This window comes from Takifugu rubripes, chromosome 5, assembly GCF_901000725.2.
Source record: "Takifugu rubripes chromosome 5, fTakRub1.2, whole genome shotgun sequence".
Lineage (NCBI taxonomy): Eukaryota > Metazoa > Chordata > Actinopteri > Tetraodontiformes > Tetraodontidae > Takifugu > Takifugu rubripes.
The window spans coordinates 10,296,717-10,323,704 of record NC_042289.1 but is presented as its reverse complement, the minus strand read 5'-3'; the positions used below and the strand labels follow the sequence as shown (position 1 = coordinate 10,323,704).

The window sequence follows — 26,988 nt, the reverse complement described above, 5'->3', positions numbered from 1 at the left end:
GGGGGAGGTGGGAGTGATGCCGTGTGCCGCATCATACTTTGTGTAGCGGTCTTTGGAGCCTGACCTTAGGCGCGTCCTACAAACGCGCACGCATGCACGCACGCAGTTTCCCCCAGCCGTTGTGCGGCCTGCTGTGAACCCCCTCCTCCGCCGCCCCCTATAGCTCTGACCCCTCCGACGTTGTTGAGGCTTGTTCATCCGTCACTCTAAAGAAGGCATTGTGTTGCAAGGATGTATTAATAAGACAAAAGCCCCCATTATCCCCCCACAAACCAGAGTTAATCTGGGCTGGGAAGTTTCGAACCTTTACAAGCAAAACCACAACGTTGCACTGCAATTTTTTGTAAACTAGAAAATACATCACACATTAAAAAAAAAAAAGAGAGAGGCATTTGAGGGGTAATGTGTGTGCCACCCCTGGTAGATGATTTGTATTTGTACAGTCATAAAGATGCAACTCACTGAACAAACATCATTTCCTTTCGTGCGAAAGCATAAAACCTGCCGAAGAGGATGCGTAGGTGTCAGCAGGACAGCCATTAAGCATCCCGTGGTGGAAGAATGCTTAAATCTGAACGAGATAAGATGATAAGCTGCAGGAACTGATGTTTATTGCCCAGATAAAAGCCTCCATCCATCATTCTTTACCCTGTAGTTGCTGCTGTCTTGGTTTTTGTTTTGCTTTTTTCACCAACTGGCTGATGGAAACTGAAAAGGCAGCGAATGGTGGCATTATCTCAAGGTCCAGTCGTGGATACGGGTCTAGAAACCCAAACCCAAACCCAGTAAAATGCGCATGGATGCTACAAAGCCTTTTGAATGAACCAAACACCTCTCTGTGATAACATCAGGAGTAGGGGGTGAGGAGGAAGCACGCTCAGCAGCAGCAGAAGAGGACTAGTAGGTGTTGAAGGCTCTGTCAACAGGTTTCTTGATGCACATGTTGTGCAAGAGCGGCTGGTTTTGCTTGTTTAGTGCAGTCTTCTGGATCAGGTGCTGAAGATGGGAGGTGATACAACCAGATGGATGGCTGTCCGCCTTTGGTCCGCGTTTCTCCACTGTTCATTGCACCAGAACCCTCCACCCCCACGACGACCTTTCAATTTTATTTCACATTTCCTTTCACGGGCAAGACAGTTTCCTCCACATTCACATGACATTTGTGCTAATAGTCAATGTGGGAATTTCGATTCTTTTCATCTTAGATTGGGGCTCCAGCAGACATCACAGGTTCAGGATTTGCATGTTTCTGACCCTGCTTCATGCTCTGTTCTCTGGCTTCCTCTATAAAACTGTTGTAAACAGACCCTTCTCAATGGGGACAGCCTGGGCTAGCGTGAGAATTGCATTCAAATAGATGAATAAATAAACAGATGTACAAGTGCACAGCCCGATAAGTAAATTCATGGTAGATCAGCGATGGGAACGACATTTTAAGGGCTTTTTTTTTTTTTAGAATGGGTCACTTGGGGGTTGAAGGCAGGGATGGGCGGTGGGCGGGCGGCTGGTGTCGATCCCTGGTGGATGCTCGAGTTTCAGCACAGGCCTGAGAGCGGTTTGCTTATAGGATACGGCGAGAAGGCTTTTCCTTTGGGAGAATGACTTATCTTTTGTTGTCTACACGCACCACTTTATTCATCCATGCTGGGTGGGTAACGACACTGGGAGATCAGAGGAGCGACCTGCCTGAGGTGCCCTGGCTTTTTCACCCGGTTCAATGGAAACAGGTACAAAGGCTTTGGGGAAAAAAGAATAGGGACTTTGGAAGAACAGATGAGACAATGAAGGTGTTTCAGTTTTATTCGAGAGCTATTCTCTGACATGAATCTGCTGGCAGCCTGCTGGTGTGTAGCTGGTGCTCCCTCTTTGCCTGGAAAACACTTTTCCTTGGGTGTGGCAACTGGAGCTAAAAAAAACAAAAAAAGCCTTGTGTTAACTGCTGAAGCACAAGTCACAACACACAGCTGACAACATGTAACCGTGTGATTCATGTCCAATGGCTGGGAGTATCTCAGATCACACAAGCAAAAGCACAGCCTTCTGCTTCTCACCCACTTTGTCTGTATGATTGAGTTCATGATGTCACTCCAGATTGCGTTACTCCTCTCTTATTATATGAACATTTATATCAGCTGTTGTTTGGTGCAGGGGCGAAAGGTGCGGCATTATCGTGGGACAAGGTTTGGATCAATGTAAGGAAAAATCCATTAGCTTAAAGTATCCTGTGACATTCTTTTTCCACTTGAGGGACTTGGCCAAACTATTTCACCCCCTCCATCGTGAAAAGGTGCTAATGCTTGTAGCAGCATGCAGTGATTTCCTGAAACCTTCCAAGGTAAGGATCAGGTTGATCTTGTGTCAAGCTTGGACCAGCTCTTGTTCTAAAAAGCTGCCAGGTGGAAATGATGCAGATGCTGCTCAATCAGCCATTTTCAGATCCTTTGGCAGGTCTCAGAGACAGGAGCGAGCGAAAGGAGCGTTGCGTTTTGGGGTTAATATTGTGGGTTTGAGCGGGAGCAGCAGGTCAGGTAGTGCAGTTTATGAAGTGAAGTAGATCAGTCTCAGGGTGACAGATATAATCGCCATGCTCATGCCGTGGTTTCTGCTCACCAGCACCATCCTGGAGCAGGTACATATGAAGATGCTGTGGCTCCTCTCTTGGAAGCTTTTGTTATCCGCCGGGCTTTGTTTGTGCAGCTGGAAATCTCAACAGGGATAAGTCCAACACCCCACCTCCTCACATCCCAAAGCAGTTTTCCTGGATTAGGAATTGCCCCATGCAGCCAGCGAGAGCCTGTTAAAGCCATTGATTTTCTTTCCACCGAAGATTTTTGTCAGATTTGCTAAAGCCAGTCCATAAACAGAAAGCAAATGGTTGTGTTTTAGCCCGAGGCTCTCCTCAGCCTTGATTGATGTAACCTCCTGCCAAACAGACATCCTGACAGGGGTCAGACTGCTCCATTTCAACTGACAGACTTTCCACTGATGTCAATCTAATGTGACATTTGCTCAACCGCCTGTGTCACATCATTGGGGTCTAGGTCACAGTCAAGGAGCTGGTACCTCATCCTCCCCAGCAAATGTTGCACCACGACACTGTTTCTAAGTGCTACTATAAAAGATCTCGTCAACGCTGGCCTTGGGGTTCACTAAATCTGCGTAAAACGAAGTCTTTACAGTGGGGGAAAGGAAGTCAAGCAGACGGTGCATCGCTCCGAAACTCTAATGTTAATTACCCTTGGCTCCCTCTCAAAACAAACACCGGCTGGTCTTTTGAAATCAGTTTGCGACTTTTTTTTTACCCTCTGCCCAAGGCTTCATACCAATTTATATTGACATCATAAGAGATTGTGTGATTTGAAGCAAAAAAAGAAAATCGTCCATAAAATTGAGAGGAACAACTGTGGGCTGTGTGGACACAACACCGATCCCTCTCCAGGCAACCATGTTGTTCTCATGAGAGAGCTGTGTTTAATGGACGCCTTTGCCAGAGAAATCTGGAGCCTTTCCTTGTGCTCTACCACACGGAAAGATGGAGGGTCTCTATCGAGTCATCGTCTTGTTGGTGGACTGTCAGTGGGAGTAATCCCAGCTGCCTTGTGCTGCTGTGCGTCAGCCTGTGTAGATGTTATCCATTGTCACTGTGTGCATCTTTATATGGCTTCCCTCCCCTGCTTCTGGCATGCGGTCCCATGATCGTCACAGCATCGGTGGAACAAACGCGATTGTCACACTTACTGCGACCCTCCATGTTCCCAAACATACAGAAATGCATGGACATAAAGGACAATTGCATGTCTTGTGCTTACTGGCATGCCATACAGCAAATAATCACGAGCTGTCACGGCAGCCTCGCATTTTCACAGCAACGCACCAGAACATGAGAAGGGGTGGAGTTCAGTAGAATACGAGTAGAATACGAGTAGGGATCGAGGACAAAAGAGGCCAAAAAGAGGATTCAAAGCTATTCATTAGTGGAGCCTTCTTTGTAAAAAAAAAAAAAAAAAAAAAAGAGCGTGGAAACGTGTGAACGTGCAGAAGATCTGAAACTTAAAGCAAGCGTTAACACCTCGGGTTTGTGATGCAGGCCAGCCAGACCGGATCTCCCTGCATGCACACTCTGTCTGCCTGAGACACCATGTGGTTAACACTAGCACTCTTTGCACACACAGACCTGACTACTTGACTCTATTTATGGTTTACGCTATTTAATTCTGAGAATACGACTTTTTTTAAGCTCCATAACGGTATTTATATGTCCCTGGTTTGCATTTATTTGTTGTAATGAGCCAATGGTGTTAATAAACAAGCAGCTTGAATCATTCCAAATTCTTCTTCTAACCCTGAACAGAGATGTGTCATTGTGCTCTAATAGGGTCTCTAAGACCATGTCTGTTCCAGATGTGAGCTAAATGAATCCTTGTTGATGTGCCACTTTGTGGTCGTGTCCTTTGATCTCTGGTAAAGTTTAAAATATACGAGGAGGACGAGGTGGTGATGTTGGTCGGGGTGGGGGGGTGGCTGCCTAGGGTGCAGATGATGTGGCTCTGCAAGTCAGGGAGCGACATGAAAGCAAATATGGAAATGAGAGCTTTGCAAAATATACATAATTTGGAATCTAGCAGCTTAGTCTGACAGTGACGGTCCGAGGGTGAAAGCATTGCGATAATTGCCTTTCAGGCGCCACCCATTGAGATCCCACCACCCCACCCCAAAACTAGGCAACCTGGGGGGAGGGGAGTCCCTTTTGCTGCAACATGACAGAGAAGGCCAGAACGAAGCAGCAGAGATGAGCGGAGGAGGAGAGCAGGAAATGAGATCGTTCACAAAACAAGTCAAGTGCTGTTTGGTTCTGGCTGAACCATGTCGGCAGAACGGACCCCCTAAGAAGTGGCTGTGCCCAAACTGTCAGATGCATTCACAAGCGAAAGGGCAATCCCTAATTATCCGATAAAGCCCTGTATCGGGGACATCCCCCCTCCAGCGGCTTATATGCCCAAATGAAGCACGCTCGTCTGGTCACAGTAAGAATCGAGAAGAGGAAGGATGATAAAAATTTGATCTGACAAAGTTACACTTCTCGTCTGTACTCTTGTGATGATAACGCAAACCCCTCATGACCCCTTACGTTGGCATGTTTTGCATTTATCTCATCATCGTTTGAAGAATTCTCGTTTCCTCTCTTCCCTCGAGTCTGAGGCATTTTCAGCCCCCCTTCTGGTATCTGTGTCCTGCCTCTCGGCTGTATAACCGGCGCACTTCTCTCTACTTAACTCGACCACTGACTTTATGCGTAGTGGGTGAGATCCTGTTAACTTTAATGTTTGATTTCAGCATAGCTCAGACGGTCACGCTGCCTTTTCTATTTTAGGAAATGTGGTATCGTAGGTGATCAGCTCAAAACAGATCCTCAGACATTCCAGTAGAGGAGAAGAAAAAGCTTTTTATTGTCATTATGTATTTTTTTAAAATGCATTACAAATCCCAGCAGCACCATGAGACAGGACTGAAGGGCATTCATAAGCTGTATTTATGATTCTGCATGTCTATGCTGACATTCAGGAGGAAAAGCTGAAAATCCTTGTTAACTTGTTTGGAATTATGTGATTTATATTTTGACAGTTCTTAAATGAAAATTTAAATTGTTGGTCGTGAGTCGACTTTTCAGTTCTGCTTTTTGACGCGATCATCTCCCCAAAGTTGTCATCATCAGTGCGCTCTCTGTGGCGTGCGGCCGAGATAATGGTGTCGGTTTAAGATTAACGCAGGCCCTGTTTAGGGTTTATACAAACATTATGTGAGCGGTCCCACGAAATAAGACTTTCTGCATGAATGCCGTCCCTGATCTGTCCGTGTGGGGGTCATTTGAAGGGCCTGAATGCAGAAGAGGACTCGTGCAACAGCAGAATGGATCCACTTCATCCCAGTTACAGTGATAGCGGAAACCCTGATGCTTATTCCCAGAAATTGACCGTGAACAATCAATGAGGTTGGTGCGTTGACACAAAAAAAAAATCACACACACACACACACACACACAAGGCCTGTGATGCAGTGATGGACAGAGCTGTAGGTTTTAGCCGCCACTGAGTAGAAATAGTAAATCATTTTCTTTCTGTGGTTGCACAGCATGGTTGCACAGAGGCTTGAAATACATACACAACAGTTTATCTTAAAGGGCCCATCTGTTCTGGGCCAATTTTAAACTACTAGTGCTAAAAGCTGCACGCATGGGATCCTCCTCTTAAATCATTTTCATAAAACTGAAGCTCCTTTGGTAAAAGTGGTGAAGCTCTGTGGTAGGACTTGTGTTTTCTCCAAGAGTGTTTGACATGTCAACACTTGACCAGGGAAATGTTCTGACAATGTTGCTGTGCGTTGCACATGGAATTTTCCTGTTAGGATTACAGCTCTTCTGCACACGCTCTGAGGTCACCCTGACGCCTCTATGCCACTAATACTGAAGTGCCCCAAAAACCTCATTTGCTTGCTTATAGTTCCATATGAAATGAGCATTTATCTTTTCCATTGCACTTGTCTACCACACACACACACACACGCACGCACACACACATGCAAACAGTTTTCACGAAAAACTGCTACAGATAATATACGCTGATATTCTACACACACTGATCTTGCCATTACACTGAACAGGAACCCATAACTGACTGATGCAGATACTGATGGATTAACATGCAACTGTTCCTAAAACCAAGAACAGATGAAAGAAGTTCCAAAAGAAAAGTCTGGTCTCTCGCTTCCAGAGTGCAGGAAGTCATTAAATTCCACTAAAATGTGAAAAATAGGCATTTTTTCACTCATCAGACAGCATTCTAATGAACAAAACATCTATATTGCGCTGTTTTTACTAGCAGAAATGCCTAACAGTCACTTTTTAACTTCTTTAATTAGTTTTTTTGTTCTGTGAATTTCAACATTAAAGTAAGGAGTGGTGATTAATATAATCTGCCACGGACAGCAATGTGCATGGAGTGTGAAAAGCACAAGATGTTTGAGGCGACAAACTGCTCCAACACGTGAACAGGCTGTGCGAAACACGCTGCGAGGGCATTTCAATGACGACCTGGGTCCATTTAACCTCTGGTTTTAGCTAAGTTTCCTCCCCTGCAGTGAAAACAGAGCTGGTTCCTAGAGGAGTGTCACAGGTAGCAGCTGGTGTAATGGTGCAGCGTTACCTCTGTTTTTGGTGAGCAGATGCTCTGCTAATTGGGGCTTATCAGGTGTTTCTGGGAAAAAGACCTGAGGCTTTTGTCGTGTGGTCATCCCGTGATGGAGCTGTCTGTTGTGGGTTAAAAAAACAAGAGTCCAATTTCAGCGACGGGCTTTATTCTCTTCTGAGACGCTCTGGGTCTTAGATAAACTACCTAAACTAAACCCCCCCCCCCTTCCTAGTTGTTTAACTTTGTTTAAACTTTTGGTTGTTCGATTTATTAGCTAACGTTTTGTCTGTGCTTTCTGTGAACAGTACACAGGATATTGTGTCTGACTGTGTTTGTTCTCTGCTTCTGATTTGTGAAACCACAAAGGAAAAAAAAAAAAACATATGCAAGTGTTTCTGTGCCGTGTACTTTTGCATGTGCATTTCTGTCAACTAATTGAAACTGATCTGTGAGGTATAGATAACACACTTTAAATTTAAGGTATTAATAATTAAGAATCCAGGCTAGATGCTGATGCTTTATGTGCTTAGCTTTATGTAATGCTAAGGGAGCCGGAACGATGATCGCGCCCTCCTTGAAAGTGAAAACTGGTGTCTGGCAGCAGGAAGTCTGCATTGTCGCCACGCAGTCGCTGAGGAAACTCCCGAGTGCCACATGGCAGGTAGAGGGGCAGGGCAGAAATGAGACCGAGCTGCAGGAGAACCAGCCTGTCAGGTTTCCCTGTACACAGTGAAACCCCTTGATGACAGATGCAGAGGACTGAAGGTGACAGGAAAAGCTTGAGCTGTCTGCACAACGGGCCAGAGAGCACTCAGCAAGTTTTTCCTCTCAGCAGACTGGAGGGTGTGGAGGTAGAGAACTGCTCTGTGTATCTAACTTTCCAATAAGAAAATCAATATAGGCTGCAGAACTGTAGCCTAATGTAATTGCACTGGTGCAGCTTACACACACTCTACACATACACACACAGACACATACATAGACACACACACTCATATTCAGGAAACGTGTGTCAGATAAGTGTGTCAGATAAGATCGCTCAGATCCAAATGGAAGTGTACTGTCTTATTATTGAGACTCAGGGGCAAGGCTCTCCGCACCGAGGGAGGCCATTGTTCTTTGTTCCTGCTTGAGGAAATGTGGCGTTGCTCATTACCAGTAACCAGTTGCATCTCCCCGTGCAAGCCGCTCACATCTCAGCCAGAGTTCAGTGCATGCGCTAAGTTGAATTTGGCGTGCCGCAGCACGTCACACGGCTGAATCCGCGCGTGGACGTCACAGCGATGTCTCAGATTCTTGCCTTTGTGTCCAGATGCCATTCCACATGCATGCTCCCTTCTGTCTTTGTCCTGGTCCCTCTCCATGTTTCATTCCCTTCCATTTTGAAGCTCGGGCACCTCCAGCATCCACTGGCGCTCGCAGTACAGAGCTGCTGCAGCTGTTGGATGGAGGCAGCGGTGTTCAGTTACATCTGGAGCCGCTCTGCAGAGGGATCTCGTTACCACTGACAGGTTTAAAACATCAGCTCTGCATCTAATTAGATTTCCAGAGCAGCTCTGAGTTTCCTTTGTTTGCAACTCTAAATCTGCGGTCCATCTTGTTCTGTTTACAGGCTCCTCTATGAATAATTTACAGCTACACCAGCGTTAACAGACTTTTTGAATCATGTCAAAAAGACTTGACACCACCATAGGGCAAAGGTGTTTAATATTGGTCAGGACGTTTATGTTTTCAGTCACTTGATAGATTGACGGAAATCTTGAGAATGGTAATTATTCTGAGCAGTTGGCTGGGATTGGATTTTTACAGATATCTGGCCTTTCAGACTCGATATTTGATCTGCTGTTGACATCTGCGAGCTGGTTGGAACGATTAAGAAGTCTGGCTGATCCGTGAGCTATTCTGAAGTTACAAGAGGGGGCTCACTGGAGCGGAATGGTTCGCTCCCCACAACAATGCCATGTGTTGACAGCCGAGTGTGCGGACAGGGTTAGTGGAATTTCTCCTTCAGTCTGTGAGTGCAGCCCTTTGTGTAAGCCCCGGCATTCTGCCTCCCTCTTTAATTCTTTGACCTTATCTCCACCTGCACAGGTTGGATAGTCAAAAATAGGCAAAGTCTTGATGATAACACAGGACAATTCCCTGGCAACTTTACAATATTCCCTTTAGAGCAGTTACACCTGTGGCCTGTGTGCCTCTGGGGCTACAGTTATAGATTTAAAACAGTAAGTACTGCGAGACTGTTTAGTTTTAACATGATTGTCAGTGTGCGTGAAATGTAAAGCTGAATGCATTTTGGAGGAAGACTGCTTAGCATTTGCTGACCAACTTTTCCATTTAGTTACAGTGATTTTTATCTGTGCAGCAAGTAACACAGGCCGTCTCTTCCTTTCTGTGTGTCCGCAGGTGACCCATATAGAGTTCCTTAGACGTGACTGTGGGACGGGCCATCTCCTTCCCAGCCTGGGCCCTCCCAGTGTCCTTGGAGGACAAAGATTGGCTTAGAAAGTTTGTACACTTCCACTGTGTGAATGAATCTTTGCCGTAAAGCCGCTGTGCTCTGCCATCCTGTCGCCATGAAGAGCAAGTATTCCCAGTACTACAATAAGAGCCTGATCCACTCCTACTATGTCTTTGCGAAGAACCTGACCACCCAGGATCTGGATAAACGAATTGAGGATAAAAAGCAGCTCCCCACCCTGAACATTGTCATTGTGGTCCTGTGCACCATAATCATCCTGGAGAATCTGCTCGTCTTAATCGCCGTCTGCCGCAATAAGAAGTTCCACTCCGCCATGTTTTTCTTCATCGGCAACCTGGCCTTCTCGGACCTGCTCGCAGGTTCGGCCTACATAGCCAACATTTTTCTCTCGGGGTCGAGGACCTTCGATCTGATGCCCATACAGTGGTTCATCCGGGAAGGTACAGTTTTTATTGCCCTGGCAGCTTCGGTCTTCAGCTTGCTGGCGATAGCGATGGAGCGCTATCTCGCAATCACCAAAGTGAAGGTGTACGGCTCCACCAAGACATGTCGCATGTTTCTTTTGATAGGAGCTTCTTGGGTCACCTCGATCCTGCTCGGAGGACTTCCCATTATTGGCTGGAACTGCATCAACAACCTCCCAGAATGCTCGGCGGTCCTGCCGCTGTATTCGAAGAAGTACATCCTCTTTGTCGTCACCATTTTCAGCATCATACTGCTCTCTATTGTCATCCTCTATGTGAAAATCTACTTGATTGTACGCTCCAGCCACCAGGAAGCAACAAACTCCGCCGCCTATGCCCTTTTAAAAACCGTCACGATCGTGCTGGGCGTCTTCATCATGTGCTGGCTGCCTGCTTTCACCATCCTGCTCTTGGATTCATTTTGTCAGATCCAGTTCTGCCCAATCCTCTCCAAATCACAAATGTTTTTTGGCTTCGCCACTCTGAACTCGGCACTTAACCCGGTGATCTACACATTGCGCAGTAAGGATATGAGGAAGGAGTTTCTGCGCGTGTTGTGCTGCTGGGGGGTGCTGCAAAGCGGGAGGCCCGCTGACCGTTGCCTGGTCCCTCTAAAGAGCTCCAGCTCTCTGGAACACTGCACCAACAAACATGAACACCAGACCACGCCTATCATGCAAGACTGCACCACCTGTGTCTAATGCGGTGCACAGAAGAGTGTGTGTGAGAGATTGTGTGTGTGTTTCTGTGTGCGAGCGAACCAAAGTATGTTTAGAGGATCCGAGAGCAAGGTAAAGTTTAAAAAATAAATTAAAAAAACATGCAAGGACTTCCTGGACAGACTCAGGTCTGCCGAGGTGGCAACAGCCATCAAAAGAGTTTTTTTCCGAGAACAATCAAAATTGTGTGAATTCACAATCAGCTTTAAAGTGATTCCACCAGGTAAAAAGGCAAAGAAGTAATGGAACCAGTTTCTTAGGGATGAAAAATGTGAAAATAGATACTGGGTAAAATAGGTACTCGCAGTAGTTAATAGACACGCAAACCATTCTCAATGACTGTCGCATTGTTATGAAAAGCCAAAAACAGTATAACACCTATAATGTCATAGTTATGGGGAGTTGTTTGGGCCTCGCAAGAACTGCAATCAATGCAACGCTTTCAAAGCTGCACTTTGTAGATGACATCAGAGATTGTGACTCTTTTAAAAGTTTAACCTGTTACGCTCCTTGAATGATATGATAAGGTTTGTATCTTTAAGCCTGATTCGTTGCTCGCTTCCTCAGGAAACGGAGGCAGCGATGGACTCCACGCTTCACTCCACCGAAGCCAAATAACCACACGCACTCCCTCCAGAAAACCAGGGCTATGTATTCCTTATATAACCTTGTTTAAACGATTTGATTAACTACATCAAACATACTTAATCCGCGTACATTTAATGCATGAACTCCTAACTTATTTGTAAACTTGTATGACTTGTATGATATAATCCAGCTCCAGCTTGTACCACTAACACCTTTCCCATCTTGCTCTTGTTTGTTGTCTGGTGGATCTCAGCGTCTGCAGAGGAAGGCCAAATCAGACAGTGCATTTCCCGACATGAGTTTGGCACTGATGAATGTCCCTCGCGGACAGCTGGCCAGCAGCTTTGACTCACCTGACCCGCGTCCCGACAGTGTTGTAGCAGCAGAGTGCCGCCTCTGTCCCTGACTTCCTCTTTGGGAGCTATAGGCTGAATGAATGTATGTATGAAGTGTTTGGGGCGGTGCTCCGTTTTTGACAGTATTATCGACCATTATTTTGAATTACATTGACGTTCAGAGAGTGGAGAATTGGGGGGTGGGGGGTGGGTGTCACTGGCACTGTGAAGTCCTAAAAAGCACCATGAACAAAGATTTTGAACATTCCGGTCTGACCTACAGCCTTGCACAACTAAAGATGTGCAAAGGTTTCATCTTTCCAATGAGACCCTTCAGAATGGAGGACGGATCCGGTTACAGATGCAGAGAGGAGGGCTGCCCTCCCCAGGAAGTCAGCTTCATTCTCATTCTGCGGCGTCCAGCAACCCCACGGCTTCCCTCAGCCGAAGGAAGTCCTGCTTTTCAGCGTCCGGTTCCTGTTGTTTAGGGATACAATAATCTTCTTCCTCTAGACGTCACACATTTAAATCTCTTCTTCCTCTGTATTTCTTTTTGGAATTAATTTTTCAAGTAGAAATGGTGAAAAGCACTTTGGCAGCTTCGCTTGTTTTCCCCGACTTGTTTTTTCCAGACGCAGAGATGCTCTGTTCTGCGTTACCCATCACTTCCATGTGTTTTGCTTGACTATGAATTCATGATCAAGACGAACTCTGTGTGTTTTGTAATTATGTAAGTATCTTTGTATAATATGTCTGAGTTGTGATGTATGAAATAATGTCTTGTGTGCAATAGCCTTGTGTGTCCAGTAGCACGCTACCTGTGTTCATTTGGTACAATCTGAAAACACTAATGTAGGTACATAAACATTTTGTTAACTGCATTCCCTTTTTTACAAAATGAATAAAATACTAAAAGAACATCTTTTGCATGTTTGAGTTTGTTTCTGAGTCAAACTGTAATTACAGCTTCTTTTTTTCTTTTGGACTTTTTGAAACCATGATTAATTGTGCACGGAACTAAAAAAGTATTCAAATCCAGCATGCAATTAAACATGCCCTGACAGGGTCACCACACACTTGAGTCAACACGAAAGCCCAAAACTGTACAAACAAATACTACCTAGTCATTAATCACAGCCTTTTTACCTTGGCTAAAGCAAAATAGGACAAGGAAGGGAAATATGGCAAAGCATGGAGAAAAGCAGAAATTCTCAGCGACATAAAGAGAAGTCCGAGGAGATGCTTTTTTGGTAAGGGGGGACTTTGGGCGAGGAGAGAGGTTGAATTATTGTGGCCTTGGGAAAGTTGGGTCTGTTTTTTGTCAGACATCCCAGATTCCTGGGTGGGAACAGGACTGAACTAACCCCAGGAGGCTGCACTGGTTGGGAGGTCTGCCAAGACTCTGCAGTCATCCTCAGGATGACACCAGATTCAGAAACCTGAAAGGCAAAATAGAACTGTGTATACAAAAGCTGATTGCCCCACAAATACATTCAGGATTTATTTACTTTGTAATTGCCAAGAAACAAAAAAATACTATCATGATATAGACATTTAATTCAAAGAAGATGCCTTTTAAGCCATAAACATCAGGTGAGATCAGTTGGTTACTGCTCAATAAATAAGTGCAATTTGAGCAGATGGTGATGAGAAGAAAATTGATTTAAGTAAAATTATATAGCTGTGGACGTATTGTCGCATACTATTTATTTCATACGGGAAAAAACCCAATTCTCTTGTTTTTCAATCAATAAAAACAACATATTTTTTCCAGAGGTGACAGACTGCCACCTTGCGGTAAAAGCTAGGCATAGCGAGTAAACGAAATTGAAGCGGTTAAACATGAAACACATACAAATATTTAAGGAGAAGGTTTATGCGAGGTAAGACTCACAAATATGCATCACCACATCCACACCTTTTCTCTGCAACTTATTTTATAACATCCTGAACACAGTGCTTTTCTGATGTATTGGTGTTGGACAAACGAGTCTTCATGAGCGTGCGTGTTTAATTGATTCGTTTTTACATATAAAAAGGTGTGACCGTGGGACTTTGGTTTCTGTGTGCATAACATTTCACTCCTTGCATTAAATGATTATATAGAGTCATTATTTCACTGAAATGGCAGCGATTTGTAAAACGCGGCTCCTGTCCACCCGGACAACAAATCAGTAAACAACATTCAGAGTGCTTCCGCTTGGTCAGTGGTCCACAACCTCTAGGGAACAGTCAAGGTGTGACAACTTAGTTGATATTTTCTTGAAAAATATGTTTTAGAAAATTGAAAATAAATATTGCAACTATTTTCGTTTTCAACATAGTTTTGTTTCATGTTAGTCTCTTGTACGCTTAGATAGTACACGAAATTCCAAAATATAGAGCGCCATATTAGTATCTTCCACCCCTAGATTAATATAGTGGTACAATCCACAACACCCAGGTTTCCGCGCGAAAAGACGGCCCGCGCGCCTGAATCGCTTATAGCATCCACTGGAAGAAGAGTCAACCAACGAGTGGTGTCGCCACGTTGTGATTGCTAACAGTGGGTTTAGGCGTCGTTTTATCTGGTTTTAGCACACTTTTATTGCTTCCATTTTAAAATTTTCGTTAGTTAACATGCCAACCAGGACTTCCCTGTCTTTACCAGAGGATGTCAAGAAAAGGTGAGGTGATGGTAATAAGATGAATGCTAGTAATATTCCGATGTAGCATCTTTGCCTCTTGTCTAGTTTCAAAACCACGACACCGCACATCATTGTAACACGGTAAATAAGCCGCCTGGGAGTTTGACTATACTTGGTCCGCTTAGACACTGCTCCTCCGTACGCTTCGACTAGCCCCCGCTGCTAATGTTAGCTTGCTATCGCATAAGAGGCAAGCTTGAAAGCGCATGCAGAGTTGGAAAGGCTTCTGTCAACGCTAGCCAGTTAGCTGCTTGTCTGTCAGTGGATGAACAACATCTCGGATTTGGCGCCACTCAGGAAGTTTCGTTAGCTTCTGCTAGCTCGCATCACACTGGCTCTATTGCTTTTCCATTGAAGTCACCAAAGCTGCTGATTATTATTAATTTATTATTTCCTCTCGTTCACAGGCTGCAGGTGCTGGATGAGGATGGATCCACAGAAGAGGTGCTTTCTGCTTTCGACGCCTCTTTCCACTTAATCTTTAAGAATTATTCGTCATTAGGTGTTGATTCGCAGTGTATCATATTTACCAATAGATCTTACCTCTTTTAGCTTTTCATGAATAATTGCTTATATTTCAGATATAAATCTCAATTAGGTAAACAATCTCAAAGTCAGCTAACACTAATTCTGCTAAATAATGTATTATATTTTAACCACAGGTTTTCTAAAAATGGATTTTAACTAATCTGATGGCTGCTGGCCATTTTATTTGACTTGCTGTTCCAGGATCATGTAAAAGAAAAGCTCAAGCTGGTGCAAAAGTTCCTGCATATTGATGCTCAGGATCAGCTTACCAGCTTAGAGGAGAGCATGAAAAACTCTGAGATATCAATGGTACATCACTCGCTGCAAGATGAGAATGATTAAGACTCTTAATGTGTTGCTCAGTGATATTTTACTTTCCTGTCTTTATCTATTGTTTTTCCAGGAGGTCTATATTTCTAAAGTAAAGGCTTTGCTTGGGAAAGAGCTTCATCTTGAAAATGGAAATTCAAATGGTTACACAAATGGTTCTCACAAAGATGAAGATGGTGAAGAGGCCAGTATGGATGTACAGGAGGGAGAGGAGACTATGAAGTCACCAACTGCTTCTAAAGGGAAGGGTGGGCGCAGGAGCAAGGCCAACTCTGATACCAAAAGTTAGTCTCCAGTATTTATTATAATGCAACAGCAATTCAGTTGAAATAACTACACGGCAAAGTAAATTTTTTTTTTTTATTTTTTTTTTTTTTATAGAGTCTCCAGCCAGCACCAGGGTTACACGAAACAGTGGGAAACAGCCAACTATTATGTCTATGTTCTCTAAAGTGTGAGTATGTTGGTGAAGCACACACTATACTAATGTTTTGTTTTTGTTTTTTTGTTTTTTTTATAAAAATGAATGGGCAGTTCTCTCATTTTAAGTTGATTTCTCCTAGTCAAAAACGCAAGTCCGAAGACCTGAATGGAGACTCTACAAATGGTCAAAATGAAGACAAGAAAGAGGACGATAACATTGAAGAGGTTGGGTGTTTTGTTGGCAATTGTTTAATGTCAGGAGTTTGTTTGGAATGTTATGCTTTAATATGAGTTCCAAATGTTTGCAGGCACGGGAAGAGAAGCGCCTTAAAGTGGAGTCGAATGAAAAGTAGGTTCTGAATCTGCACAAAAATCTGTGTACGCATATTTGAATGGTCTTCAATATTCTAACACACTAATGCTTTTCTTCATGCAGTGAGTCTACAGAAGAAATAAAGCCTGAGACCAAGCCTGTTCCTACTGCCAAGGTAATAGTGTTTTAAATATTTTATTTGATGTCGATGTTTCATACTGACGTGCTCTCTCTTTAAAGACCCCTCCCCCCAAGTGCCAAGACTGTAGACAATACTTGGATGATTCCGATCTCAAGTTTTTCCAAGGCGATCCCGACAATGCCGTAAGTGTTTTCACATTCTAAAGTATTTTTATAGAAAGATGAATAGTGATCTCTCAGTACCGATCAAAGGAATGTTGAAGCTGAAACGATCTATTTTGTCTCCAGCTGGATGAGCCTGAAATGCTAACAGATGAGCGCCTCTCGCTGTTCGACTCAAATGAGGACGGATTTGAGAGCTATGAGGATTTGCCGCAACACAAGATTACAAACTTCAGGTAAATCGTTTGAATGTCAAATGGCATTCACTTGCCTCGTGTGTTTGTCTTTCGCAACAATGAACTTCATGTGGGAGAATCTGGTGTTCAGTTAATGACGTTTGGAACTATTGTGCCTGCAGTGTGTATGACAAGCGTGGCCACCTCTGTCCATTTGATTCTGGACTTATCGAGAAGAACGTGGAGCTGTATTTCAGCTGTGTCGTCAAACCCATTTATGATGACAATCCTTGCCTGGATGGTATTAAAAACCTACAATATTTTGTTTTTGAATGAAATGTTGCTTCCATTTTTGCCTCAGTCTTTGTGCTAAGTGTTGAACTCTGTCCCAGGTGGGGTTCCTGCCAAGAAGCTTGGACCTATTAATGCCTGGTGGATCACCGGTTTCGATGGAGGAGAAAAGGCTTTGATTGGTTTCACTACAGGTGCTTCAGTACTTCATCTCCACTTCTGATTTATTATATCTGTATTGGTTTATCTCCATCCTAATGCTGCTTCTTTTTTCTTTTCTTTAGCATTTGCTGATTATATTCTAATGCACTCCAGTGAGGACTATGCTCCCATCTTTGCACTGATGCAGGAAAAAATTTATATGAGCAAGATTGTGGTGGAATTTCTCCAAAAGAATCGGGAAGCTACATATGAGGATCTCCTCAACAAGATTGAAGTGAGCATTTGTGTGCACTGGAAGTGGTAGACTGGTCGGTAAATGTTAAAAGTGTGACACTTTAGGAGGAGGTTTGGTCAACCTTTTTGGGAGGGGGGAAAAGAGACAGTATAGCTTTGACACACTTGTGCATTGCTGCTTTCAGACCACGGTGCCTCCGGCAGGACTCAACTTTAATTGTTTCACTGAAGACACACTTCTGCGCCACGCCCAGTTTGTTGTGGAACAAGTGGAGAGTTATGATGAGGCCGGTGACTCTGATGAAGAGCGAATCATCGTGACGCCCTGCATGAGAGACCTAATCAAGCTGGCTGGAGTCACTCTAGGAAAGAGGTACGGATGAAGACTGTTTGAAGTTATGCATTTTTTTTTAACAAATTGGTTTTTCTGCCCCTTTTTTATCCTCCCTAATGTGTTATGTCTGACATTTCCTAATGCAGCATGCTGCTGTCCTGGTAGGTTGGCCTTATTGCGAATGCATCCACAGCTTGTATTGTGGTCTGTTAGTGTGCCTTAGCAGAAACTACAGACGGAGATTTACATCAAAGCTCATGCTGAGGGTTTTTGTTTTTTTTCCCCCTTCTCATTGTAACTTATATTTATTTTGATGACAATTAAAGTGACCAAAGAACAAGCTTTGTTTTGTAGGTGGGCAGGAATCTAGATGAAATTTGGCCACAAATTAATTTGGATTGAAGTTACATTAATAAGGGAAGAAAATTCCAAAATGCATGTGTGACATTGTGGAGAAGCAAAACACTTTTTTTTTTTTTTTTTTTTTTTTTTTTTTTACTGAGGGCAGACAAAATCTGTTTAGATGCTCTGAGAATCTGACCAGGCTAAACTTCACATGTCTGCATGTAGGGGGAATTTAAAGAGTAAAGGAAAGATTTGAAAAGAAGCTTTCCTGCAGTTTTCATTTTTCTGTGAAGAAGTTGTGGATAGCGGTAAAATACACGCGCTAAATACTTCACTGCAAATTCCTGATCTTTTCCAGTTGTTCATACCTCCATTACAGGTCTCTTTTGTACATTTGTTTGGTTTTGTTTGCCTTTCATGTTGCATGGCCTGATGTGATGTGTCTACTGCCAGGGGCTTCAGTGCCATCGCTCCACAACTCGACAGGCGTTTAACGGTGGACTCAACTTCTGGACTTAATTGTTCTTTCATTGACAGGAGAGCTGCCAGAAGACAGGCCATTCGTCACCCCACTAAGATAGAAAAGGACAGTAAGGGCCCGACGAAGGCGACCACGACCAAACTGGTGTGTCAGATCTTTGATACGTTCTTCTCTGACCAGATAGAACAGAACGATAAAGAGGTCGTAGGGGTGAAAAGACACCGCTGTGGCGTCTGCGAGGTGAGCCTCGGCCGTTTTTCAGCATCAGAATAACTGCATGCATTATATGCTGGTTTTACATCTGCACATTTTCTGTTTATCAGGTGTGCCAATCTCCAGACTGTGGCAAGTGTACAGCCTGCAAGGACATGATCAAGTTTGGAGGAAGTGGGAAAAGTAAACAAGCTTGTAAACAAAGAAGGTATGTCATTCATAATGGACAATTTTAAAGGTATAGTATGAGTCTCCACTGATATGGGTCTAGTTTTATTTTGGTGCTAAATGTATTGGTATGATTAAGAATACAGTATGTCTGAGTGTGCTTCATTGTTCATCTTATGTGGCACTTTTTAATGTGCATCCAGGTGCCCTAACCTTGCAGTAAAGGAGGCTGAGGATGATGAAAATGTTGAGGAAGACGACGCTCCAGTAGAGAAAACCAAAAAGGTTTCTCATGCCAAGAGGAAGAAGCAGACAGAATGCAACCTGACTTGGATTGGTGAACCAGTTTTGGTAATTTCCTTCCATGATGCTGCTATTTGTAAGATCCCAGTATTGTTTGTACAGTATCTAAATTATGTTTTTGCCTCCACTCCTTTTCAGACTGAAGGGAAGAGGAACTACTACAAGCAGGTGTCTATAAATGATGAGGTGTTGGAGGTGGGAGACTGCGTCTCTGTGTCTTCAGAAGATCCATCCGTTCCTCTGATTCTGGCAAGGTGAGTCTTTTGTTTTGTATAAAATTCAGCAATTGCGTGAGAAATAAAATAACCCTAACGAGTTAACCTACAGGATCACGTCTTTGTGGGAGGACACGCATGGAAAAATGTTTCACGCCCACTGGTTCATGCGTGGGATTCACACGGTGCTGGGAGAATGTTCTGACCCTCTGGAGCTGGTGCTCGTGGATGATTGTGAAGACATGCAGCTCAATTATGTGCAGGGCAAAGTCAACATCATGTATAAAGCTCCATCTAACAACTGGTTTATGGAGGCAAGTATGAGCTCTGAGCAGGTTTTTGTCTTCATACAAGATTTTTGACCCTTTTTGGTTGATTCTGTATCAGGGCGGCTTGGATGTTGATATCAAAGTAATAGCGGATGACGGGAAGAGTTTCTTCTATCAGTTCTGGTATGACCCAGAGTTTGCCCGCTTTGAGACTCCTCCCAAGACCACACCATCAGAGGACTGCAAGTTCAAGTAAGTGCTCGAGTACATGTAGTGCTGCATCCACGGTGTTTTTAATCTTACTGTTTTGTTGCCCTCAGGTTTTGCAGCAGCTGTGTTCGTACTACCGAGCAAAAAGAACAGGAAATACCTCATGTGTTTGAATTATTGGATGAAGATAGTGACTCCAAGGCTCTGTTTGCTCTGGCATGCTTTAAGGGGGAACAGTTCAAGGTGGGAGACAGTGTCTACCTGCCTCCTGATGCTTTTAATTTTAGGTGAGGAAACGGTTCAAAATGGGATACTTGGTGAACCGTATTCATAAAAGACAATTACACACCCATCTTTTGCTCCCAACCCAGTGTTAAACCAGCCAGCCCGATGAAACGCTCCCATCGGAAAGATGACGTGGATGAGGAGCTTTATCCAGAATATTACAGGAAGTCTTCGGACTACATCAAGGGCTCAAACCTGGATGCTCCAGACCCTTTCCGGATCGGCCGCATCAAAGAGATCTTCTGTCACAAGCGCAGCAATGGGAAACCCGACACCTCGGAGGTCAAACTGCGACTCTACAAATTCTACAGGTCAACGCATGAAATGATGATCAAAGTCTGTCTTCTGTAACACGTTTCTTTTAACATTGCCAACTAATCTCTGTTTCGTCTACTAGACCTGAGAATACTCACAAAGGTGTTAAGGCCACGTACCACACAGACATCAATCAGCTGTACTGGAGTGATGAAGAGGTGACCGTCGATATGGCCCAAGTGCTCGGACGCTGTCAAGTGGAATATGGGGAGGACCTGAATGAGCCCGTCCAGGAATATTCTAGTGGCGGACCCGATCGCTTCTACTTCCTAGAGGTACACTTGCGGGTGTCATGCAGCAATTTGTTGTTTAGTAATCAAGCCGCAAGCATTAAGCTGCAGGTCCTTCATTTTTGGATTGCTTTCACAGGCCTACAATGCAAAAACAAAGAGCTTTGAAGACCCTCCAAACCATGCTCGTTCAGCCGCCCATAAAGGCAAAGGAAAGGGCAAAGGGAAAGGTAAAAGAGAAAAGTGTAAAAGTAACTGATTTCAGAGGTGGAGAATCCTAAAATCTTCTTTGTTGGGGTGTAAAAGGTAAAGGCAAAGGAAAGGCTGCGCAGGACTCCCATGACACTCCTAATGAACCACAGATGCCTAAAGTGCCCAAATATCGCACATTGGATGTGTTCTCTGGTTGTGGTGGACTTTCTGAAGGATTCCACCAGGCTGGTAAATGCTGCTTCACACCCACAACTACACTATACTACCAAGCATTTCTGCTCTCCACAAACAAGTATTCATTTATTTGAAATGCAGGCATCTCTGAGAGTCTGTGGGCCATCGAGATGTGGGAGCCTGCAGCACAGGCATTCAGGCTCAACAACCCCGGGGCAACCGTGTTCACCGAGGACTGCAACATCTTACTGAAGCTGGTCATGTCTGGAGAGAAGACCAACTCTCTTGGTCAGAAGCTGCCTCAGAAGGGTGATGTGGAGATGCTTTGCGGAGGGCCGCCCTGCCAAGGCTTCAGTGGGATGAACCGCTTCAACTCTCGCACATATTCTGCCTTTAAGAACTCTCTTGTTGTGTCTTACCTCAGGTGTGTGATCAAACGTTGGGATGTATTCTATGCTGTGTTTTGCTTGGTTTATGGTTAATTTTTTTTCCTGTCTTGCAGTTACTGCGATTACTACAGACCAAAGTTCTTCCTGCTTGAGAACGTGAGGAACTTTGTCTCATTTAAAAGCTCCATGGTCCTGAAGCTGACCCTGCGCTGTCTGGTGCGCATGGGCTACCAGTGTACGTTTGGCGTGCTTCAGGTGAGTGACCTCACTTATGTAGCGTCTGGGTGGTGATCAGGGCTGCAGCCTAATCTTTGGGTTTATGTTTTATCCTGAGTGGTCATGGGAACGCTTTAACATGAGGTGATCTCGCACAGCCTAAACTTCAACTTGAACATTTCAGATGATCTGCTTTACTAAACCACCTAACCTGGTGCCCCCCCCCCCCCCCTCCTCATTAGGCTGGTCAGTATGGTGTTGCCCAGACCCGCCGCAGGGCAATAATCCTGGCCGCTGCTCCTGGTGAAGAGCTGCCGCGTTACCCCGAGCCTTTGCATGTGTTTGCTCCCAGAGCTTGTTCTCTAAACGTGGTGGTGGACGATAAGAAATTCGTCAGTAACGTGACACGGTAATGGAAACACTCCACACTTGTAGTTGGGAGTCTGACATGGAACATAAAAACGATTGTTTGTTTGTTTGTTTGTTTGTCTGCCACCAGAGGAAACGGCGGAATTTACAGAACCATCACCGTCAGAGACACCATGTCCGATCTGCCCGAGATCCGCAACGGTGCATCCGCACTGGAGATTTCCTACAACGGCGAGCCGCAGTCCTGGTTCCAGAGGCAGATCAGGGGCACCCAGTACCAGCCCATTCTCAGAGATCACATCTGCAAGGTGGGGGTTTGTTGGCACCTCTGTCATTCTGTGACCAACTCTCAATTATAACTTGCATAGCAGGAATAAACGTAATTGGGATTGTGCCCGCAGGACATGAGCGCTCTGGTGGAAGGTCGAATGCGTCACATCCCACTGGCTCCAGGCTCTGACTGGAGAGATCTGCCCAACATCGAGGTCAGGCTGAGAGATGGCACCATGACGAAGAAACTGCGCTACACGCACTTGGATAAGAAGAACGGACGCAGCAGCACCGGTGCGCTCAGAGGCGTCTGCACTTGTGCCGGAGGTATTCAGCTTTATTTCTCCTTCAACTCTGGAGTAGAAGCGAACGGTTTGGAGACATCTGATCATGTGTTCGCGTGTGCCTTTAGGGACACCATGTGACCCTGCAGACAGGCAGTTCAACACCCTGATTCCTTGGTGTCTGCCCCACACCGGGAACCGCCACAATCACTGGGCAGGACTCTACGGCAGATTGGAGTGGGACGGCTTCTTCAGCACAACCGTCACCAACCCTGAACCGATGGGCAAACAGGTAGAACCCGTCCTATATCATTCAAATCAGACCTCCAAGTGCCATTTTCTTATATCAACTCAAACTTTTTGAATTTAAGGGCCGTGTCCTGCATCCTGAGCAGCACCGAGTGGTCAGCGTGAGGGAGTGTGCACGTTCTCAGGGATTCCCCGACACTTACCGTTTCTTTGGGAACATTCTGGACAAACACAGACAGGTAAGTAGTGATTATGCTGAGATTTTTGTTCTTATTTATACTGGGAGATGAGGATTATCTTCCAGTACACCCTGCGTGCTGCTGCCCTCAAATGGTTTGAAAGATAAAGTTTATCCTGTTGCCAGGTTGGAAATGCCGTTCCTCCTCCACTGTCCAGAGCGATCGGCCTGGAGATCAAGAAGTGCGTCACGATGCGAATAAAACAAGAGCAGGCGTCAGGTGAGTCTCGTCCCTGCGATGCCTGTTTGAACGTTGAACAGTTCTTATAAACTTAAGTCTCCCATTTGCAGAAAATGTCAAACACGAGAAGATGGAGCTCTCTGAATAGTTCTTGGATAACCTCCCAGCAAGAAATGGTTTCAAAAATCCTGTGATTCAGGCACTCATTCCTTTTAAATAAGCTTTCAACTGTGTCATTTTGTGGTCACCATGGACATTCTGTGTTGTACCATTTCAATTGTTTTTTTATGTGCTTTTAATCATGTTGCTGGGAATCGACCATCCAGTGTGGTACATATTGTATGTAGTTTTTCTATGTGTAATGTTTCAAATAAAGCCCTTATGAAATTTAGCTTGTGCAATTGCTCAGATTATTTCACATTTGATTTCAATGAAGCTTCTTAATCGCAAGAAAACCAAGAGTGCAAATGAATCTTTACATTAAAGGGGGAGTCTTTATGGGACAAAGAGGGATCAGAACTGTTGGATCTAGTGTAAAGTGTCAGGTAAACCTTGGATCATTTCAAGTCTCAAACTACAGTGATCCCTCGCTATATCGCGTTTCATCTTTCACGGCTTCGCTGCTTCACGGATTTTTTTTGCGAGTCGTTCATTGCAGTTCTCAAATATAATCGAAGGTGGCATATCCGTTTATAAAAATCTTCTTGCTCAGAAAAAGAGAGCGCCAACAACTACCCATAACAATGTTCTTCTCTCGGAGAAAGACTCCTGCGCCTTCAGTAGAAACAGACGCTCCAGCGGAGCGGAGTCAGGACGCAGAGGCACAGCTGGGACTGAAATACGCGAGTGACAATGTTTCCAACCTTGTATTACTATATTAAAATTATTGTTTTAAACAAATTTTGGGCTTTAAAACAGGTTTTGATTTTTGGTTTCATTCTATAGTTCAATATTGCATTGTAAAATAATAAAAAAAAAATAAAGCTGACTACTTCACGGATTTCACTTTTCGCGTGTTATTTTTGGAACGCAACTCCCGCGATGAACGAGGGATCACTGTAACGCTGAATTTAAAACATGGCTGGAAGCAAAAGTTGCAAGACAAGTCATTCTGATACCAATTCTTTATTTAAGAAGCCTTATTTTTCTACACTTCAATCTGGCCTCCTCTGCTGGATTCTTCAGTTGTTTGAAGGCCTGTGAAGAGGTTAAAAAAAGGGTGTAAACATGAATAAATAACACCTGTTAAGCAGTGGGAGATCGCTCTTACTTGGCCCATTCAACATTGAGAATAAGGTGATCGTATCCAAATCCTGACACTCCTGCGATGGCTCTGGATGCGTCCTCCCGACGATGGAAACTGATGAAAGCAAATCCCTGAGAGAAAGAATGAAGACATTTTAGCAGACACAAGTAGACAACTGCCTCATGCTGGGGTCAAGACCAGCACCGACCTTCGACTGCCCAGTGTTCTTGTCCTTGGCCAGGTAGATCCTTGAGATGGCACCAAATGGTCTAAAGAGTTCTTGCAAGTCTGTCTCCCGGGTGTCCTCGGACAAATTGGTCACGCGAATAGTTGCGTTGTCGTCAGCTGTTGGGTGCAAACGCGCGTGCGATGATCAGCATTGTGTGACGTAGCGTAACCAAGGGCAACAACTTGAACGCACCTCTGCGGTTGGGTTGCATGGACTCCCCTCTGCGCGTTCCTCCATCCCTGAGGCTCGGAGGCACATACTTCCCGGTCTTGCTTTGTGCTGGCTGTACAGGTTCTGGTTCTGCTACTCAAGGAGAAGGGGAAAATGCATCAGAAATCAGCTGCACCTTTAAATGCACTCCAATGATCAAACGTCTTGGAGGACCGGTCGCACCAGAGCCAGCAGGTTTGTCCTTGTCTGCAGTGGAAAGGCCGAGTTGCTCTGCCAGCTCCTTCTGCATTGGACCCAGGGTGTCCTTGTAGGGACAACGGGTGGTCCAATGGTCACCTTTGCAAATACGACAGGACACAATCTTCTGTCCTTTAATTTTATTCATGGGGTCCTCATCCTGGTCTTGGGCATTCAAATCCTAAAAAAAAGAGATCAGACGCTGGGTTCATATGTGCCTAACATGTGGTCTGAAACCCGACATTAAAAGTGCAGAGTGAAAATACAAACACTCACTTCCTTGCTAGAAATGAAGGTCATGAAGACGTCATCGCTGACAGTGGTGGTGGCAACATTTGGGCCAGGGGGGTCAAACTCAGAGTTCCCAAATTTCTTCCAGTTCTAAAATGGGGGAACAAACCTGATGTTAACCAAAGTCGTGTCACATTCAGGATTAAATTAGTCGTCCAGTTAAGACCTTTCGCCTTGCAATTGCTTTTGAGGCTTTTCTCGTCTCAATCTTGAAGGTCCGCACAATCTGTACGGAAGAAAAAAGAGTAGCAGGAACCCTGTTATTTAGACCATTTTAGTTACGGCACTAGTGTACAACTCAGAATTAGCTGAGCTTTACAAAAACGTTATTACTGGAGACTATGAACCGAAAGAGGGTTTACAGACTGGAAACCTTTGCTAACAAAGTCTGAAATTACCTTGATCTTTTTCCCATCATCATCTATTTTATATTCCGTCACAGTTTTTATATTTCCCTTAATGGTTTCCTTGGGGGATGGTAGAGTACCTGTCAAAAATACGGACAAGAATCGTGATGTTTTCTTTTACATATCAATAATACTGGGCGGCTGACTAATACTTCTGCGATTAATCTACACGAGATCTGAAATATTGTACAAAAACGTACATATTTTAAACACAGAATTACATTTTAAGCTGATATTTATTGAGTAAAAGTCAGAAATACAGCTAGATTGACACTGCCTGCGTCACTTTTTAAGGCCCGCAGCATATGTCGCGAGTGATTTAATATTCTTTAAAACTGCCAGTTTACGTCAGCCACTCAAATCTATAGACTGGACTTGTAAATGATCTGACATTTAAAGGTGCATATAGATGTAGGTTTAAACAAGAGTTCAACAAACACGTGGAAGTGGAGCCGCCTGACCGGCCTGTCTCAAGCACCAAACTAATGCTAGGCTATGATAAGCTAGCTGGTTAGCTTGCTACTTACCTTCATCTCCTTCTTCTTCGACTTGGTCGGCCCAACTGGGCTTGGAACTGTAGGAAATGGATAGATGTAGGATATTAACAAAAAGCAGTGGACATAAAAATAATCCATTATGAGGAAGTGAACAAAACTCACTCGTCGTATTCAATCGAGGGCATCCTCTCGGCTAGCACGGAGCAGTGAACGCGGCAGAGCGGACCGAGTCGCCGTCACACGCACTTCCGGTTAGACGTCCGGCAACATTCAACGAGCCGACTTTATGAACCGCTTAGTTTGCCCTAAAATCGTCGACGAACGAGCCGTTTGATAGAACCGCTTTACTTTAACTTTGAAACTTTGCCAAAACGGAACAAACGCTGCACGTATTTAGACAATTCAGTTTGATCAAAAAACACAATTCAAAGATCTGTAGTGATTAAGGGATTTCAAACCCAGTATTTATAGTAAATTTGGATACCCATAAAGTGTCGTTATTAGTAAAAAATGGCCCCTTTTGCTATTTCCTAGCATTCCTGGAGCATGTTTTTACAAAAGTAAAGTTAAAACCATTAAAATTATGACTAGTGGTAGCTTAGTCGTAGGGGACTAGGAAGAGGAGAGGATGAGAGGAGAGTTCCAGGTTTAAACCCTAGTGTAGACATAACATAGAAGCAGTTCTGATAGAAGGGGTAGGTGCCAGAACACCTTTAGAGCACTGCCAAGGTACCCTTGAG

General features: G+C 44.3%; 3 protein-coding genes across 7 annotated transcripts in view; 2 read left to right on the top strand and 1 right to left on the bottom strand.

The window, feature by feature from the left end:
• s1pr2 (sphingosine-1-phosphate receptor 2) overlaps positions 1-12,690 on the top strand; it is a 22,027-nt gene extending 9,337 nt beyond the window's left edge. For 2 of the 4 annotated variants that reach the window (XM_029836298.1, XM_029836297.1), the window contains 2 exons: positions 9,010-9,173; positions 9,591-12,690. In XM_029836298.1, coding sequence (XP_029692158.1) covers positions 9,716-10,831 — 1,116 coding nt within the window. In that variant the 5' untranslated portion in view covers positions 9,010-9,173; positions 9,591-9,715 and the 3' untranslated portion in view covers positions 10,832-12,690. The remainder of the gene's footprint in view (positions 1-9,009; positions 9,174-9,590) is intronic. The other 2 variants (XM_029836299.1, XM_011604090.2) reach the window with 1 other exon arrangement.
• A 1,530-nt stretch (positions 12,691-14,220) lies between these two features.
• Positions 14,221-23,561, top strand: dnmt1 (DNA (cytosine-5-)-methyltransferase 1). Of its 2 annotated transcripts, XM_029836597.1 has the most exons (35): positions 14,221-14,438; positions 14,867-14,903; positions 15,189-15,296; positions 15,391-15,601; positions 15,699-15,771; positions 15,881-15,965; positions 16,049-16,089; positions 16,177-16,228; positions 16,294-16,377; positions 16,483-16,592; positions 16,715-16,833; positions 16,925-17,017; positions 17,108-17,259; positions 17,405-17,592; positions 17,700-17,714; positions 18,436-18,619; positions 18,703-18,800; positions 18,964-19,111; positions 19,202-19,317; positions 19,391-19,592; positions 19,666-19,799; positions 19,868-20,044; positions 20,129-20,353; positions 20,440-20,632; positions 20,727-20,817; positions 20,894-21,028; positions 21,116-21,398; positions 21,477-21,618; positions 21,822-21,988; positions 22,079-22,256; positions 22,350-22,545; positions 22,631-22,794; positions 22,874-22,990; positions 23,116-23,209; positions 23,281-23,561. In XM_029836597.1, exons 1-35 carry the CDS (start codon positions 14,392-14,394, stop codon positions 23,316-23,318), a joined length of 4,497 nt encoding a protein of 1,498 aa, XP_029692457.1. In that variant the 5' UTR covers positions 14,221-14,391; the 3' UTR covers positions 23,319-23,561. The 2 variants fall into 2 exon arrangements, with proteins under 2 accessions (XP_029692457.1, XP_011602391.2); XM_011604089.2 differs by lacking the exon at positions 17,700-17,714.
• A 717-nt stretch (positions 23,562-24,278) lies between these two features.
• On the bottom strand, positions 24,279-26,554 carry eif3g (eukaryotic translation initiation factor 3, subunit G). The gene is made up of 10 exons (XM_003964761.3): positions 26,411-26,554; positions 26,279-26,325; positions 25,743-25,831; positions 25,511-25,570; positions 25,330-25,434; positions 25,039-25,234; positions 24,838-24,948; positions 24,625-24,761; positions 24,441-24,547; positions 24,279-24,367 (listed from the first exon to the last, which is right to left on the bottom strand). The coding sequence occupies exons 1-10, from the start codon at positions 26,431-26,433 to the stop codon at positions 24,352-24,354; spliced, it is 891 nt and encodes a 296-aa protein (XP_003964810.1). The 5' UTR covers positions 26,434-26,554; the 3' UTR covers positions 24,279-24,351.
• Between the last annotated feature and the right edge of the window lie 434 nt (positions 26,555-26,988).

What these genes read in the sequence shown, in the direction of transcription:
- eif3g (XM_003964761.3), bottom strand. Translation starts at nt 26,433, where the DNA reads ATGCCCTCGATTGAATACGACGA. An exon ending in CCCTCGATTGAATACGACGA is followed by an intron (nt 26,326 to 26,410) that starts GTGAGTTTTGTT and finishes CATTTCCTACAG; the next exon opens with TTCCAAGCCCAGTTGGGCCG. An exon ending in GGACAAACCTGCTGGCTCTG is followed by an intron (nt 24,949 to 25,038) that starts GTGCGACCGGTC and finishes CTCCTTGAGTAG; the next exon opens with CAGAACCAGAACCTGTACAG.
- dnmt1 (XM_029836597.1), top strand. Translation starts at nt 14,392, where the DNA reads ATGCCAACCAGGACTTCCCTGTCTTTACCAGAGGATGTCAAGAAAAG. An exon ending in CTAACAACTGGTTTATGGAG is followed by an intron (nt 19,593 to 19,665) that starts GCAAGTATGAGC and finishes ATTCTGTATCAG; the next exon opens with GGCGGCTTGGATGTTGATAT. An exon ending in TGAAGGATTCCACCAGGCTG is followed by an intron (nt 21,029 to 21,115) that starts GTAAATGCTGCT and finishes TTTGAAATGCAG; the next exon opens with GCATCTCTGAGAGTCTGTGG.